The sequence below is a fragment of the Centruroides sculpturatus genome, unplaced genomic scaffold, assembly GCF_000671375.1.
Source record: "Centruroides sculpturatus isolate CEXI.00-Female unplaced genomic scaffold, Cexi_2.0 scaffold1375, whole genome shotgun sequence".
Classification (NCBI taxonomy): Eukaryota; Metazoa; Arthropoda; class Arachnida; order Scorpiones; family Buthidae; genus Centruroides; species Centruroides sculpturatus.
In genome coordinates, this window is record NW_019385647.1 from 128547 (window position 1) to 146852 (window position 18306).

The 18306-nt window shown below is 30.5% G+C and overlaps 1 protein-coding gene and 1 pseudogene across 9 annotated transcripts in view; both read right to left on the reverse strand.

Moving 5' to 3' along the window:
* LOC111640868 (apoptotic protease-activating factor 1-like) overlaps window positions 1–18306 on the reverse strand; it is a 108820-nt gene that overhangs the window by 31875 nt on the left and 58639 nt on the right. For all 9 annotated transcript variants that reach the window (XM_023386945.1, XM_023386946.1, XM_023386942.1 and 6 more), the window contains 4 exons: window positions 11330–12134; window positions 4222–4466; window positions 2199–2363; window positions 1847–2098 (listed from right to left, as the gene is read on the reverse strand). In XM_023386945.1, the coding sequence (XP_023242713.1) occupies window positions 1847–2098; window positions 2199–2363; window positions 4222–4466; window positions 11330–12134 (1467 nt within the window). The remainder of the gene's footprint in view (window positions 1–1846; window positions 2099–2198; window positions 2364–4221; window positions 4467–11329; window positions 12135–18306) is intronic.
* Window positions 13321–16852, reverse strand: LOC111640870 (annotated as a pseudogene).

The following is an 18306-nucleotide window of genomic DNA, read 5'->3' on the forward strand; positions in this document are numbered from 1 at the left end:
CTTAGAAATATTGGGTCGAGGACCTTCGGCGGTCCCACTTACGGGATAGACGGACATCGGTTATCCGATATTGTCGTGATGTGGAGATATTATCATTACTATTTACTTATTTTTTGTTTAACTTTAATGTATTTTCATGTATTTGTATTATTTGTTTTATAATTAAATGTGTTATTCTTAAATTTTATGACTATCTTTGTGTACTGCAGACACCTCATCGCAACTTCATTACGCCTCCCACTCCTTTTTGCCCTCCTATAGCCATTCTCTGACAGCCAAGCCAGTAAGTGGGGAGAAGCTCTCCGCTTCAGCCCCCTCGGTTGCGACAACAGTATGGAGAACTGTCAACATTATCGTAATCCTCCTCACCATGATGCTCACAATTTTATGCTCCCAATTTTTCTGATATTCGTATGCTCCAAAGAGTCAATGTCCCCGCCAAATCCGAGAACCTTACATGCAATGCCAACTACAAAACTATATTCGCTGCAAAGCATATCAGTAAGAATATCCTCCTCTGCCTATACAAATAAAGTCAGACTAAAGACAACCATTTCCCGTGTCGAGTAGACAACGCACAAAGCACTTGTACAATAGAAACAAGAGAGAGTAAATTGGGAAATCAAATTGTCTGAAATAACTAAAAATTTGTCGTCTGAATGAAAGATTATGAAATGCAATTGTATCGGATTGCAATTGCAATTATGAAATCAATTTATATCGGGTTATAGGCTAATATAAAATTGCATCAATGACATTTTAATGTTGACAACCGCATTTTGTTGATGTTACAGTGAGAGAGAGAAAGAACCTTTGATTTGGTGATTAAACTAAGACACATTTAAATTGTAATTAATACTTGATAAATACTTTTATAAAACTTTTTGCAAGTTTATTAATTAAAAGTCACGAGTTATTCTATGTGATGTCATACACAATATTTAATTATTTTATTTTGATGTAACCTCATCTTTATGAACATGTTAATATAACAAATTCCTTTACTGTACTCAACTGAGAGAGAGTAATCCTGTTTGTCAATCTGTTTGCTGTCTAACCAACAACCAAAATCAAACTTGCACTTTTAAGAATAAGCACGATTTTAGAAAACCAAGATGATGTGAGAGTCAAACCAGATGAATATTTTGAGAGAAAATTCATTTTTCGTCTTTCGAAGTAAATGGGTTCCAGTGAAAAAAAAAGGAGATGGAATTTTTTTTTCAATTTTATTACTGGAGGATGATCACATCTCTCTCCCTGGAGTTGTTTCCTTTCCCAGGGAACTCAAATGTGTCACTGGGAACTAATAACAAAAATTCACTATTGGTGAAAAAGGATAATGTGGCTTGAGGATATAAAAAAAAGTGACTCAAGGATGAGGGGTAACATGTAGCAAAGGATGTTGCAAATATCTCACAAAGTCACTACTTTTATTTAAGCATTGGCCCCAGCATGGTGGTAAGAGGTAAATCAAAATATTTTTGGATCACATATGAAAATACAGTTCATAATAATTTATATAAATATTCCTATGTTGTATTGTCATAATTTTAAAAAATATTGTGGTTTGCCAAATTCTTATATATTTAAAATTTTGAGCTTAAAATGTTATAGCAAATGTTCATTATATTACATATAAAACATCATTATTATTTTTAATTGAAGAAATTTAATTTTATTGACATTTCAATTTTAAACTATCGAAACTTTGAACTTTCGGAATTTGAATTAGCCATTAATTTTATATTTTTTCTGTAAACTTTAAGAACTATAGAAACAGCTTTAAGTTGTATTGAATAAAATATTTAAAAACATAATAAAGCCAAAACCATTAAAATTTTCTTACCTTATTGTTAAAATAATCTCTATACACACTATAATCATTTAAAAGATCACTTGGACCAGCAAACTTTAGTTTATTTTCTACAAAGTTTAAATCTAAAAATATTTTCTCAAGACGTTCATCTTGTGCATTATATAAATGATATGCGAGAAAATAATAAATATATTTGTCATCAGGAAGTAATCCATAGTTATAGTTGTTCTTATCTACATGGCATTTTTCTAGATATTGATTTACAAAATTTTGGTGCAAAGCCTATGAAAATAAAATTCTCTCTTAGTGATATTTAATAAATAAATATCAAATTATTTTATATGTATGTATTAAAAAACATTACAGTATTTTCATAGTTTACCTGTTTATCTTTGCAATTTTCTTTAAGATAATCTAAATGTAAGTCATGAATCCAGTAAACGTGCGAATTTTTATTTTCTATTATTCGTGCAAGTGACTTTTTATTAAATTCATACATTATATCTTCAACATCAAATTTGTCTTTATCCCACTGAATTTCAAGAACCTTTAAATAAAAATATTGATAAACATATTGAAATAAAAAAGTTTAAACAATCTCAAATTATCTCATCTAAGTTTGTCAAACAATCTAGAAAATTGTAGTAGTTAGATAGGATCAAGAAGATATTAAATTATGAAAAATTAGTCAATCACCAAAATAGTTATTTTCTGAATGTTTGTATTATAATGAATAATATACTTTAATGTTGTAATTATATTATCAATTTATAATGCTATCTTCAACAGAAAATAAATTGAATAAATTTATTAAATAGACTATTTTGAAAGTGGTGCAAGTCCATTTTTTCTACTTTCGAGATATTTAATAGGTCTACAAGTTTTTTAAATTGCAGCCCAAAAATTTTTCTATAAATGCAATATTTACAAGAACATACATATAGTTTATACAGTCTGTTATCAAAATTTAAACACTATCATCACATAAAGCAATTATTCTCACACTTTTACAAGATTTTTTTATTTATTTAAACAATATGAAGTCTTTCGGACGTTAAAATTAACAACTTCAATGACATGCAAGGCCATCAAAACCTGCCCACTTCACTTTTCAAGTATTAATAGTACTGTAGATCAGTATTAATTAGTAGTCATTCCAGGATTTCTTCCAGGAGGAGGTCAACATCTACTTTTGGTCAAATTACTTTGACCTCCTTTCTCAATGGTTCCTTCTTTCTATCAGATCAGCAGTATAGTGACATTTGAATAGGAAAATTACATAATACAAGATCATCAGTGTGCACAAAATATGTTTTAAGTGGTTTTTCAGGGTGCCAAGTTTAAATGTTTGTAAATAATACTAACAAAACTTTCAAAATATACCAGCAAATATAATTTAATGTAAAGATGCTATGACAAATATTTTCAATCTGAACAGAATCTGCTTCAGGTCAAAATTTTCAATAGAATTAGAATGCAATTAATATAATAAATTATATTTGCTGGTATATTTTGAAGGTTTTGTTAGTGTTATTTACTAATGTACAATCAGCTTTCAAAAGTTTTAAATATTTGGTCTGTTTTTTGCAAAATTTGATTTGTTGGCAGATTATCATTTGATATTCGGCTGTGAATGGTAGTTTCTTAGAGTTAACATTACAAAAAAATACAATATCTGAAAAAATTTAATATACTGTATCTTATTTTCAATTGGTGTCCACTTGGCCAATGAAATTGTGCCATTTCTTACCATCCAAGTATTGCTATAAATATGACAGTGGTAGGCTGAAATAACCAAACTCTATATGGTTTTCATTTTAATGTTTCTTATATTATAGTATTTGATTTATTTAACTACAAAGGTTATCTTACGTAAGGGTTTATCACACCATGTACCCAATCTAACACATTTTTAAAATGTTTAAATTGTGTACAATAGAGAAATAAAACATTTTAAAAATGTGTTAGATTGGGTACATGGTGTGATGAACTCTTATGTAACCTTTGTAAATATAAATTAAATGCTATAATATAATATAATAGATTAAATTAGAAATTTTATAATATAATATTCTTCTTCTTTATGTGTCTTCTCCTGTCAGGAGGTTGACAACCATTTCATGCCACCATGACCTATCTTGTGCTTCTCTTGAGCACTCTTCATATGTTAAGTATGTCCAATTCCTGATGTTGCTGAACCAGTTCTTTCTTGGCCTACCCCTACCTCTTTGCCCTTCTATCATTCCCTCTAGTAATAGTTTTTGTAGGCTGTTGTGTCGCATAACATGACCCAGATATCTTAGAAGTATGAAATAATCTAATAACTTTAATCTTTGCTATTGTTACTTTTTGCCCAAGCAACTTTAGGCTCATCTACTAGTAGTGAATATATTTCTATGACTTACTTCATTTGGAATTCCAATATCTTCTTTGAAAGCAGCAAAAAGTTTATAATAGTCTTGCATTTCTTCTGATAAATCTTTAACACTAATATCAATAGCCTGAAGCAGATTCTTTTTATCATTAGACAAATTTCTAATACGACCAACCCTTCCTTCTTCAAGCATAGATCTGTATTTCTTCCAACGTTCTTCTTTATTTCCATGTGTTTGCATAATACTACCTAACATTGCTATTGCCATTGGTGAACCTAAAAAGGATCCATTTGAAATTTTAATCACTACTAAGACATCAATATTTATAAAATTTGTAAAAATTCTAAAAATAAATCATCTTATTTCCAGATTAAAAACAAGTAAAATTACTCTTTCTTATCCAACTGAGTGATTCAGTTAAGCAGACAAACAAATAACAAAGAAATACTAAATTTTAATTACCAATAACTCCATTTTCAATGAGTTCACAAAATCTAAATGCATTTTGCTTACAGTAAAGCCTCATTAGTGGACATAATGAACTAACAATTGCTGTTCTTTTTATGCTGGGTGATTTTTTTCCAGCATGCATCTACATTCATTCTGGTATTCAGATTTATCACATTTGCATATGCTACAATACAAAAATGTTCTATTGTTCTTCTTTTAAAACAATTTTCTACTTTATATAATATTTTAACATTATTCCTGTCTATTTTACAATTAAATTTATTACAATGTAGACACTATAGCAATTCTTATCTTTTTAACCTAATAGCAGCTTCATGTTCTTTTAACTGTGTCTCTAACTTTAATAATGTAAGAGAACCAAAATTAAATTTTAGACTCAAGACTCAGAAACCAGGAAACATTTTTAGACCTTTAGTGGATTTTAAGAAATCTATTTTATATAATCTTGAATGTTATTTAAAAACCTACTTACAGGAATTAGATAAATCAGCTTATGGCATACAGAATACAGATGAATTGATCAATGGATTATTAAAAGATAAAATTAAACAAAATTTTTGTATTATGAGTCTTGATGTTAAATCGATGTATCCATCTATTACTTTAGAAATGATTAAAAAAACTATTAAGTATAAAATGCCTGAGCACATATTAAATCTTATAGAATTTGTATTTAAAAACAATTGTTTTAAAAACTGTACAGACTATTACTGACAAGGAAAGGAATTGCTACGGGATTAGTTGTTGGACCAAAATTGACTGACATTTGTATGATACCAATAAATGAAAAGATATCACAGGTTCAAGGTATTCAATATTATGCACGATATGTAGAGGATATGCTGACTATATATCGGGTGGGCAAGCAAGAGTTCAGTGGGAGCCGAAATGTAGGTTTTGCGAAATGCATGGGAGCCACAGTTCTGTACTTTTTATTATATAATATAATTAATGTTATAGTATCNATATTATGCACGATATGTAGAGGATATGCTGACTATATATCGGGTGGGCAAGCAAGAGTTCAGTGGGAGCCGAAATGTAGGTTTTGCGAAATGCATGGGAGCCACAGTTCTGTACTTTTTATTATATAATATAAATATAATATAAAACAAATATTGAATTTTTTTGATAAATATATTTTCACAAAATTGTGGAAATAAAATTGTAAAAATAATAAAAAGCAGAAATTAACACTTTTTCAGCAAGAGCTGCATTTGCCCATGTCTGTTATATATGATTCACAAATAATTTCACCTGAAGACATTGAAGAATAAATTCCTATCCAACTTATTTGCATTAAGTTTACAAGTGAGGAAGAACAAAACCAAGAAATGATTTTTTGGATATTATGAAAAGAGAAGATACCAAGATTTTGTTCCGTAAGTACAAAAAATTATGCAATACAAAGAAAACTATTATTTACAATTCATATTGCCCTATAGAAACAAAGAACAACATATTTATAATGGAATTAAAGAAAATATTAAATAGAACAACACTACAGGAAGATATAAAAATAGAAACAAGACAACTCTTTAAAAAATATTTATTAAATGATTACCTAAAGAATACAGTATGTAAGTGGTATAAATATTATATAAATCGTAGATATAAAGTTAAGAATCAAATAACAATTTATAATGTTAAGTTTCCTTATATAAATAATTTATTTGAAAAATATAAACCAGTTTAAGAAATTTTTTGTGTGTATAGTGGCAAAACAAAAAAATATGATGAATGTAATTAATGTTATAAATAACGAAGACCCAAATATATCGAAAAACCAATTTAAAGTCGCAGGTGTTGTTTACAAGCTATCACGTACTTGTCCAAGATCAACATATTACATAGGAGAAACAGGAAGAAAGTTAGAGACACGGTTAAAAGAACATGAAGCTGCTATTAGGTTAAAAAGATAAGAATTGCTATAGTGTCTACATTGTAATAAATTTAATTGTAAAATAGACAGGAATAATGTTAAAATATTATATAAAGTAGAAAATTGTTTTAAAAGAAGAACGATAGAACATTTTTGTATTGTAGCATATGCAAATGTGATAAATCTGAATACCGGAATGAATGTAGATGCATGCTGGAAAAAAAAAAAAAAAAAACCACCCAGCATAAAAAGAACAGCAATTATTAGTTCATTATGTCCACTGATGAGGCTTTACTGTAAGCGAAATACATTTGGATTTTGTGAACTCATTGAAAATGGAGTTATCGGTAATTAAAATTTAGTATTTCTTTGTTATTTGTTTGTCTGCTTAACTGAATCACTCAAAATCGGATAAGAAAGAGTAATTTTACTTGTTTTTAATGTGGAAATAAGACTATTTTTAGAATTTACAAATTTTAAAAATATTACTAATCCCATTGTTTAAATTTTATGAATATATCAATATTTATACTTTAACTTATAAGTCAATAATAAATGAAGTATGATTATAATTACTGTAATTCTGTGCAGATAACCAGCAAAGGCATTATCCTGCAAAGAATACCCATTCACAAAAGCTTTGTTTAAAGTGTGTGTGAATTAAACAAATATCACCCTGTACTAAATTCTGTACTTTTGTTATCCGTATTAAATATGAAAGAATGTATTCCAATTAATACAATACTCAAATTTTTTGTGAGTACACTTAAATAACCTTATAGATATTTTTTAATACTTGATTGCTTCTTGTTCTTTGGAAGCAAGCACAAAATTTTATATTTAGGTAAAACAACTCACTATGTTTAATTCATTTTAAGGTTTGTGTTTTTCCAGTGTTAAAAGTTAACTTTTAAATTTTTATTTTTACTAGTTTTATTATCTTTTACCCTTTTGTTTTAAATACTTCATTATTCCAGTAGTCACAGGCAAATATCATCTTAGTTTAACAATTATAAAATAAGAACTGAAGAGGGGCAAATAGCCCAAAATGCATATCCATTCCACTGTACAAAAGAAAGTCTATTTTATTCACCAAATAGTGTTACTGTATGATAAGTTCTATTTAGCAATTTTACACTTGCTCCCAAAATAACCTTATAGCTATATACAGCCTCCAAATAAAAAGATAACAGAATATTTTAAAGATGTTTTTCAGGAATTCAGCAATTCATTTCTAATAGGAAATCATGTAAAAAAAATCTTTTAAATATGAAAAAAATATTGAAGCAAAGTCATTTATTAGATTTTGAAAATAAAAAAAAAAAAACTAAAAGATTATCAAAATTTATTAAATATGTCAAAGCTACTAAATTCTTTTTGAATTATTCATGTGAAGTTGCTATAGGGATTTTATTTGGATTGTATTTCCATTTTTAATTAGCTTTTTATTCTAAATAATATATATGTGTCATAGCTACCATCTGTGTGCACTGTGCAATCTTGCATAAAGGAGCCCTCAATATAACACTGGTTGCAATAGTAAAAATTATAAAGAACTATTTGAAGAGTTCAATGGATGAAGAAAGGCTAAATGATTTAGTATTACTTTCTATTGAAAATTTAGAAATGAGGAAAACTGGACTTGTCCAAGGCAACGATGGAAAATACAATTAAGTCTAGAAAAAAATTTAGGCAATGTTCATCACAAATTATACCTACAATGTACTAATGTGCTTTAATATATTTAAAATGAATAAATTACTTATTATATAATTTTATGTATATTAGACTGTGTTTTAGTTCTTCTCTAACTGCATTTAAATCAAATAAACAAACCCTTTGAGATGCAGTCTTTATATTTAAACTTCTAATGTTTTCAGCCTACTTTTTGATCTTTCTCAGGAAAAATTGAATATTATGATTTATAATGAACAAAACCTATTCTAGAATGCTTTTTAAAAAAAATTTTTCTTTTACACCTGATGTACACATCCGGTGTCAATAATTACAATCTTATGAATCAAGTGAATAGACAAAGATGGCACCCCTAAGCAATATTTAAAAGGAAATAGGTGCAGCAACAAACAAAAAGATAGTTTTTATGAGGAATCTCACAATATACCAGATGCTATATACAGAAAAGGAGTCTACAGATCAGAGCTTTATCCCTGGAATTTATAGAATACCAGTACAAGATGAAAGGCTTCAAAAAGAACTACACTACATTGGAGCCACAAGGAAGTTGCTAAAAGATAAGGTAAAAGAACATAAAAGTAACATACAAAATAAGTAGCTGGTCACCACACTAGCAACATATGTTATACCAGACTTGATTGAGGTTATGGTGGACTGGGAGTGAGCAGAAATAATCCAAAAAATCCAAGACAAGTGACACATTTGGTATGCAGAAGCATGGCACATACACAAAACCAACCAATAGGATCAAGTGATAAACTTGAGTCAAATAAAGTATAGGCTGCTTGGAAGGCATGTGTGAGGGCCAGGATTTAAGAATGCCGAGATTCGAATTTATTCATTTTCATCTACCGTTTTTTTTGTTTCTATTTATTTTATAAAAGTTAGGGTTAACTCAAAGAGAAAAACAACCGACAAATTTTCTCTTAAAAAATCGATCATAAAACTCCGTTCCCATGAAAATACTTCTTTGTAGAAGATGAGTTAACTGTTGTGTCATAATTTTGTCACTTAACCCACCATTGGTCAAAGGAGATCATCACCCTTTGACGTACATGGGGAAATCTCGAGAAGAGAGCCTCCACATAAAAGGCAAGTGCAATGATGACACGGGGGGAGAAAAAAAAGGTTATTTTGTACTGTGAGTGTGTCTGTGGATTTTCTGCCTCTCGTCGCCACCATCTTCGATAGACTTCCTATCTGAACTATTCTACAATTTTTGGACTTACAGCAAATCAACAAACTATTTCAACGAGCTCAGGATCCGAACTCAAAGATCATCAAGAAACCATCCTGTATGATTAGAGGTATTTATCCTACTTGTGATGATATGTAAGCTCTCTCTCGAGTATTTTCAAAATGTGGTTAGGGTTGCGACTTATCTATTGTCAGCTACCTTTCCCGAATGGAATTATCTATACGGAATGTTAACCTGGAGAGAGATGTGCTCTCAAACCCTTAATAATCTATAACCATGTAAATATGTTCTACAATAAACAGGTATATTGTAATGAAATTGGATTGGTGTGCCTTTCTTCCTACATTACCACCTCCATTCTGAACCGGAAATCATGAAAGAGATTGCTCCTGTTAAATTGCTCTCACTTAAAAGCGTATCTATCCACTGATAAATTGATAGATTGGTGTCAGATCCTGACGTGAAATAAGATCTAAAGATCCTTAACTATAACCCTTCCATTCAACTAAACCCATCCTTTGGACAAGAGAGACCAGACCTCAAGGGCTTGAGTCGATTAAGAGGTAGGAGAGTCAAGAACTCTTAATATCCTACCCAGATTAGTCTCACACATGCCTAATATGAAGATACCATTGTGCAATGGTAGAAAGCAATAGCATATAAGCTTGGCATTGTTGCTCAAGCAAAAAGTAACGATAGCAAAGATTAAGGTTATTACATTATAGACAATCTCACCCATTTTCACAGAATTAAGTCCCCATTTCCAGACAAATTAAAAAATTTTTAGATGGATCTAAAAATACATTTAATTTTCTGCAAAAATGCAAAAAAGCACACTGCACCTGTAAATCTTGCACATTGCTTTCTCTTAACACTTCCATTGTTAACAATGAAGTGTGTTAACAATGTTCCCCAACGGGGAAGTGTTGACAACCTCTCCCCCACGGGGGGAATTTCAAAAAAATCCCTTCTTAGTGTATGTTCTCATGACGTACCCTAACTATGTACCAAATTTCAACCAACTCTTAACTGTTTGGGCTCTGTGCTTATTATTATTTTTATCATTAACCCATCTTGATTATATATACATATATGGTTATATAGATAAATTTGTATGTTATTATTTGAATTGTAACCAGCTGTTTGTGTTTTGCTTCTATTTATTTGTCTATTTACTTGGTTCATAAGATGATTGTAATTATCAATACATGACATGTGCATTAGGTGTAAAAAAAATTTTGTTTAAATAGCATTCTAGAATAGGTTTCATTCGTTATAAATCATAATATTTGCTTTTTTTCTGAGGAAGGTCAATAAAGTAGACTGAAATGTTATAAGTTTAAATAAAAATACTTCATCTTAAAGGGTTTTTGTTGTTTATGTTACTGTTTTAGTTCTCTCAATGATCTTCAGAGTCAAGTTATTTTGTTTTTGTTACTTACAAATTTACTTACTAATCTATTTAATTTAAGATGTGCAAAACTTCACTTCCTGAGACTAAAATACACATTTAAATTTGAGATTATAAAAATGTGTGTTTTTGTTTATTCTGTTGTTATCAACTAAGACTTATTAACTTACTCATTATACCATAATAAAATAAACAACCCAAAGTTCAATGCATTGATACTAAACTATGCAATTGTCATGATTATTCAGGCTATTATTTTGCTATTATTAATAACTAATTATTAATAATAGCAAAATAATAGCCCAATTAATTATGGCAATCATTTGGTTTAATATAGTAAATTTAAAAATTTATTTTAAAATCAAAATCTTATTCTCTACACCATGAATCAGAAAATATAAATGTTTTACAATAAATATATTTAAAACAATAAGTTTTATAATCTTTTTATTAAATAAACTTAAACTAAAAAAATATTTACCTTTACATCTATCATGAATGGCTTTTATTTCACTGTGAGGAAGACTTTTGCTGTCAACTCCAACATATAATGCAAGTAGTTTCTCTGACTCCTTTAAATGAAATCCTTCTTTTAATTCAATTATACTTCTTTCACCAGAAATATTACCTAAAATGTCTCTAGCTCTTGTTGTGATAATTACTGGACAACCAATGTCAAAAACTTTAATAGCATCAGTGCACCAAACATCATCTAATATCAAAAGAATTTTTTTATTGTTTTCTCTGATATCGGATACTAATTGTTTTAAGTAATGAGTTGCTAATTCAATACTATCAGGATAATTACGATCATTTGGACTCAAACTCATGCATAATTTATGCATTTTCATTAGCAATGCACTTTCATTATCTAATTTACCAATTGGTAGCCAGAAAACACCACCATAAAAACACTCTTTAAACAGTTGTACATCTCTTATTGCTTCTGATGCAAGAACAGTCTTGCCACTTCCAAACATTCCCCAAATTACAATCCAACCACGCATTTTTTCAGAAATATTTCTAACAGCATTGCGTACATCATCCACAGCTTGACTTCTAGGAATAAAAAAGTTTATTGGGAATGGAACACCTCCTTTCAAGAACTTTTCTGCCAGTTCTCTATTTTCTTGTTCGACCTTACTTCTTATATAGTCTCGCATTGGTTTAGCTAACCAAGGATACGCATCTTCATGTTCTAGAGCATCTAAAAAACTGTTAAAGGCATCTGAACTTTTTAAAGGAAGAAGACTTAATAACAAAGATGTTTGCTTATTTGTTGATTCCTAGAAAGAAAAAAAAATGTTTAATTAATAAATTAATCTATTTAAAATGTTCCATAGGCTATAATTATAAAATAATACATATAAGAAATGACCAGCAAAATTCTCTCAATGAATGCAGTGAATTAACATATTTAAATGCTTTACAGTATCAAACTGAAACATTCATGAAATAGATTAACAGTAAATTGTAATAGCAATTGCAAAAATACCTAGTCATTCATTCATTCATTCATATTTTTTAATATCATAAAAGTGATAGTTCACCAATAAATTCCATAAATTTCAATAAATTTAATATAAAATTTCCAAAACATTCTAGAATGTCTTAGAAAGAAATTATGTAATCATCATTACAAATATTTAGAATGGTCATGTATCAATTACAGTATATGACTTGCCTACCCATTCCTATTTTTCCTCATAATCTTATGAGCTGTCTATTTCATAAAGATCAATGCATTCATTATTCTAGGTGATATTGGACCCACTCTTTCCCCCGAACTGCAATCTTGTCGGTCCACATCCAATCTCTTTACTAGCAGCCATAAAAGTAATAAACAAATGGTTGTAAAAAGTACAGATATGTACAGCCTAAAAGGCTTTTAGCCAAAAGACTATACTATAGATAACTTCTTAATACAATCTATGTTATATATAGACTACTCTACGATATATACTGCTGGATTTATATATAAGGTGCATTTCAAATTTATACGGACACGAAAAAATTAAAGTCAAACCCCAAATTTGCTGCATTAAGTGACAAATGTTTTATTAAAAATAACATGGATTTACATGTTTCCACACTGCAAAATAAGAATTTTAATCAAACATTAACATTTTGTCACTGAAAACAATATTTTTGAAAATTTTATACAAAAAAAACTGTTACATATTTATCTGGACAGGTTTCAAATTGCAAAGTTTTCTTGGTGGTTACATTGGCTATTAAGAAAACTTTGCAATTTGAAACCTGTCCAGATAAATATGTAACAGTTTTTTTGTACAAAATTTTCAAAATTATTATTTTCAGTGACAAAATGTTAATGTTTGATTAAAATTCTTATTTTGTAGTGTGGAAACATGTAAATCCATGTTATTTTTAATAAAACATTTGTCACTTAATACAGCAAATTTGGGTTTCACTTTAATTTTTTCATGTCCGTATAAATTTGAAACGCACCTTATATGTTCTTTTATTTATTGTACATGTTTGGCTTCTAAGAATGTAAAAGTTTAAAATTTAAAAGTGAAAATAATGTTCTAAATTTTGAATGCCTTATCAAATACGAATTTTTGTTATCTGTTAAGATTAAAAAATGTCTTTGAATTCACCTTGCTTAAAGATGCTTTTAAATGAGACCTGTGGTGATATGGGATTCTCTACATGAATATTTGTATTACTTTTTAAATATGATTTCAACACAATCTGTACAATCTATTAAAAATCATCATTATTTAGAACAGATGGTAAAAGAGGAATGGCATCAATCCAAGAAGCAGTGCTAATAACTTCATCAATGACAACTTCAACTTTTCCCAAATAAATTCCTGCCATGTTGGAAAATCTAAATAAAATCTTTATCTTTGAGTTTTTTCATTAAGTATGCCTTTGAATCTGATATACCAAGTCTTAATAAAGAATCATACGCTATATAATTATTTTGCATAAAAAAATGAATCTATCCATTCATTTTGAGATTTTGCATAGATAATTTGCTCTTTCAGAATGACCACCAGATATACTGCCATGAATATAATTATTTTTCAAATAATTGTCTATAATACTATAGAAAAGTCTTTCAGAAATTTTGTAATTGTTAATTAGATTGAGTGTTGTTGGTCTAGTAATAGCCCTTGAATTGAAATTCCTAATCTTTCATTAACTCTCTTCTAAAAACTCTCTGGAAAATCATATTGTTTAGTGAGTTCAGCTATAGTTATTTGACCAGTCTGCTGAAGCTTGTCATTAATTTCATTTGCTATACCATCTAAATATGTATTATCAATCAATTGTCCAAGTATAAGTTTCAATTCTGTTTCACTTTTTGCAAGTTCATTTGCTTTAGTTTCAATATGACTAAAATCAATATTTAATATACAAGATAATTCTACCAAGTTGAATTATTAGGCCACAGAGGAAGAATTATCTTTTATTTCTTTTAACAAGTGTTGAGGAGTAATATACTCTTTACCATCAGTTGTAAAAATAACATCAATTAATTTCAACTCTAAGATTTTTAACAATTTCAATGCAGTTCCTTTCAGATAACCTTTGTACAGTGCTTTGTAATTGAGCTCTTTGAAAATCTGCAGCAAATCTCTTCACCTCTTCCCACCCAGTCGCCATTTTCTCCTGACTCCTCAAATTGATAGATCTCGCACATCTTGCAAAATTTAGCTGTCTCACAACATAGATGGCCAATAAAAGCAATATCAGATACGTTCTTTGATCTTCCTTATTCCCATGTGTGCTCTGAAAACTGATTCGTGAACCAACTCCAAAACTTTTCTCCGTCTACTCTCAGGTTGAACCAACTGAAGGACTGTTTCTCCTAACACTATCTTTGTGGTGTATTAATCTGTCTAATAGAACGAAATTTCTTTTATTTTGCACTAGTTCTTTTTGGACTGTCTCCAGAGTATAACATTCCACTTGCTCTTCTCTCAGTTTTTGTGTTTGAGTTTCCAAGCATTGTGCTATCCTGATTGCTTTCATCTCTTACCTCTGTAGCAGCACTCCAACACACTCCTGTCTCCTATCCCAAGGAGTACATTTTCTATCTCCCTCATCACTTTCAATGACATACTCTTCTTCAATCTTGTGATTCTCTCCTGGTGCCTCTCTCTCTTCCGACATCCAGGTTCTGGCAACATCTGTGATAATTTTCATTTCCGTGCAAACTGAGCTTTTATTCTCTTCTTCCACCATTTTGTAAATATTTAGTGGTAAGAGTATGTCTATTTGAATAGCAGGGACCACTAATGTCTTCAGGACGCAAGACCGGAATTTGAGTGCCTGAATCTATGATAGCTTTGGTATCTCGCCAATCTATGTTTACTGTAATGTACTATAGGGGTTAAATGCTTGCAGCTGACTTCAAATGACTACTCGTTTCTTCCCCAAAGCATTCTGACCTTATGTTCACCACTATTGCACCATTGTTTCGTCTGCAATCTGTCAAGGGTGTTGATGTTGAGTGCAATTATTGTTTATGGATGAATTCCTTATCCTCTGCAAGCAGAATTTAGAAATATGTTGCAGTGATCTACAAATAAAACACTCCCTCTGTTTCATTTCCTGGCGATAGTTAAATCCATTTTTCCTAGTACCCTGAAGATCTGAAAAGCACTGCAATCTTTGAAGATCGTTATATGTTTCGATTAGGGATTTTCCTTTGCTTTTGAAATATAGATCACACTCTCATGCCATGTCAATAGGGTTAAACCAGCACTCCCCTGATGAACACTTATGTGGGTAGCCTGAGGTAGGACGAAGTCGTACCTCTTTTTGCTAGGCAACAGTTCAGTGAGAACTGCCCACTTGTCAGTGGATGGCTTGTTTATGGTTGTTCTATCCTGAAAAGTCGGGATTCTTTTGTCAGGTCGAGTGGAGGAGGTGAGAGGGGTCGTCGGTGAGACGTTGGTGATACTCGAATTAAAGACACCACTTAACAACAAAACAAGGATTTATTTAGACGATAACATAACTAACATAAATACATTGAGCTTAACTCGAGCGGACACGCGGAAGTGGAGGGAAACGTGCCGAGAGAGAGTTTACATTAATGGGTATCATACCTCTACGATGTGGGATCGGAGCGTCAAACGGTTTCTAACCGGATCGGACAAGTTGTCTTGAGGAACGGACGGCGGCGATGAGGATCATCACAGGTTTTCGGAGATCATTAACGGTGATGACGGACCGTGTTCACGGATGGCAACAACGGACCCCTTTTTCTCGTCATCGCCCCTCTTTTATCTCTTTCGTCACGTTACTGGGTTTCGCCAATCGCCAATTTTTAGGATAAGTTCCTCATGAATCATTTTTCGGGTTCCTGAGAGATAGGAAATGGCTCCGTGGGAAAGAAATGTGGATATCCTTTTTCGTAAAATTTCGAAAAATGAAGTTTTTCTTTGTTTAACTTTATTAAAGATATTTAATTTAATTGGAGCTCCTTAATTTTATTTTATTTTATTCAATCCGACCCTCACATTTATATGAGCCACTGTGTTGGCATCCAACATCTGAAATAATCTATCTAACATGATTAGTTGTTTCAAAGTTTCAAGGTCCTTCACTTTCTTCAACTCGCAATAATATTCCCAAGCAAACACTAGTCTCAATATAAATTGTATGTGAGTCTCATAAGCCTACGCATAGATCTTCAGAAATTTTCTAGGCAGCATTAAGCTGATGGTTCGTATTCTTGTAATACTAATTTCTTAACGCTCACGTAATCCCTTAACTTCTCTCCGGTTATATAAGTTAAAATGTTCACTGCCTTCTCCCCAGAATATTAATCAGTATCTCTGCCTTCATCTCCTTTGGAACATTCTTTGATTGGAACGCTCGCTCTATAGATAAGAAAAATAGATTCCAATTTTCTGACCTAGTTGGGACTGGCAACGTTAATGTTTTCACACTTAATTAATTTCTCAATACTCATATCAGGCACATCACTATGCAAGGTTAAGATTATTGTTACTCGCCCTGCTTTGATTATTAGCACTAATCCATGCTAGCTCCAACTCATGCTGACATTCCCTCTCTCTCAGCTTTTGCCTGCTTCCCTTCAGCTTGTAACCTTTCCTGTTCTTCTTTCTGTTTCCTTTCAGCAATGGTCGAGGTCAGAATTTCCAATACAAAATCCGAGTCATTAATAAAATCGTCACTTTTTATAAGTTTCCTTAACTCTGATACCTTCAGATTATCATCTATTGTGCCACAAAGCTCTTCTGCCACAATCCACAGACTTCCTTTTTAGCTCCCTTTACACTTAGCATTCCACCATAAAATTTTGTTTCCAACAATGTAAAGGAAAAAAATTTTCCTACCCTTTCTTCAATGTAAAACCTGTGTATTCCTCAAACATTTGTGCCCTGCCCCAACTATCCACTCAGCCCAGTTGTCAATGAACTTTTCTTATTCTGTATCATAATCACGCTTTTTATAAATCGAATCTTGTTGATTTGTCTTCAAAATCCTGTCAGCTGTGCCAATGTAGAGAATCCTAAATCACCACAAGTCTCATTTAAAATCATCTTTAAGCAAGCTGAATTCAAAGAATACCCTTTTTAATCTTATCAAATATGAACTTTTGTTATCTATTACAGCATTCAAATCTTGTTATCCATTAAGACATTTGAAATTTAGAACATTAAAATTTAAAAGTGAAAATAAAGAAATTTTTACATTCTTAGAAGCCAAACATATACAATAAATAAAAGAACATATATATATATATTTATTTATTTATTTATTTATTTATTTGAAAACTCCATACATAAAATTAATTTTTAGGAGGAGGGGTAACATTAATAACTTTGGTTAATAAATTATATTTATTCCATATAGACTCAAGTGAGTCATTAATGGAAAATAATCCATGAATTCTATCTGCTGGATTTTTACAAACAACATTATTAGTACAAAAAACATTATTAAGAAGTGTTGATAGACGCAAATGTTCGAAATCCTCGCAGTCAAACATGTAGTGATTTAAAGTCGCATTTNAGGAAGTGTTGATAGACGCAAATATTCAAAGTCCTCGCAGTCAAACATGTAGTGATTTAAAGTCGCATTTCCTTTCTTACAAAACGGACACATTTCCGATGAACGTAGATCAATACACAAGTGTTTCCATGTTAAACGAAACTTATTTAGACAAATCTGTATGATCATTTTTTTAACACTAAACGGTAACTGTTGATAATAAATGTAAAAACACCGATTGTTGTCTAATATTTCTGGGTATCATAAATGATACTTAGCCTTAAGAATCCTGTCCCTTTCTTCTCTCAAGAAAAGATTATCAAACTCTTGTAAAATTGTATTTGCATAATATTTCAAAACATCTGGAGAAAAATCTATTAAGGAGAGTGAGAAACCTATTCTATTAAATAGATTCTCCAGTTTAGTAAACCAACAGTATACGAACGATCTTTTCGA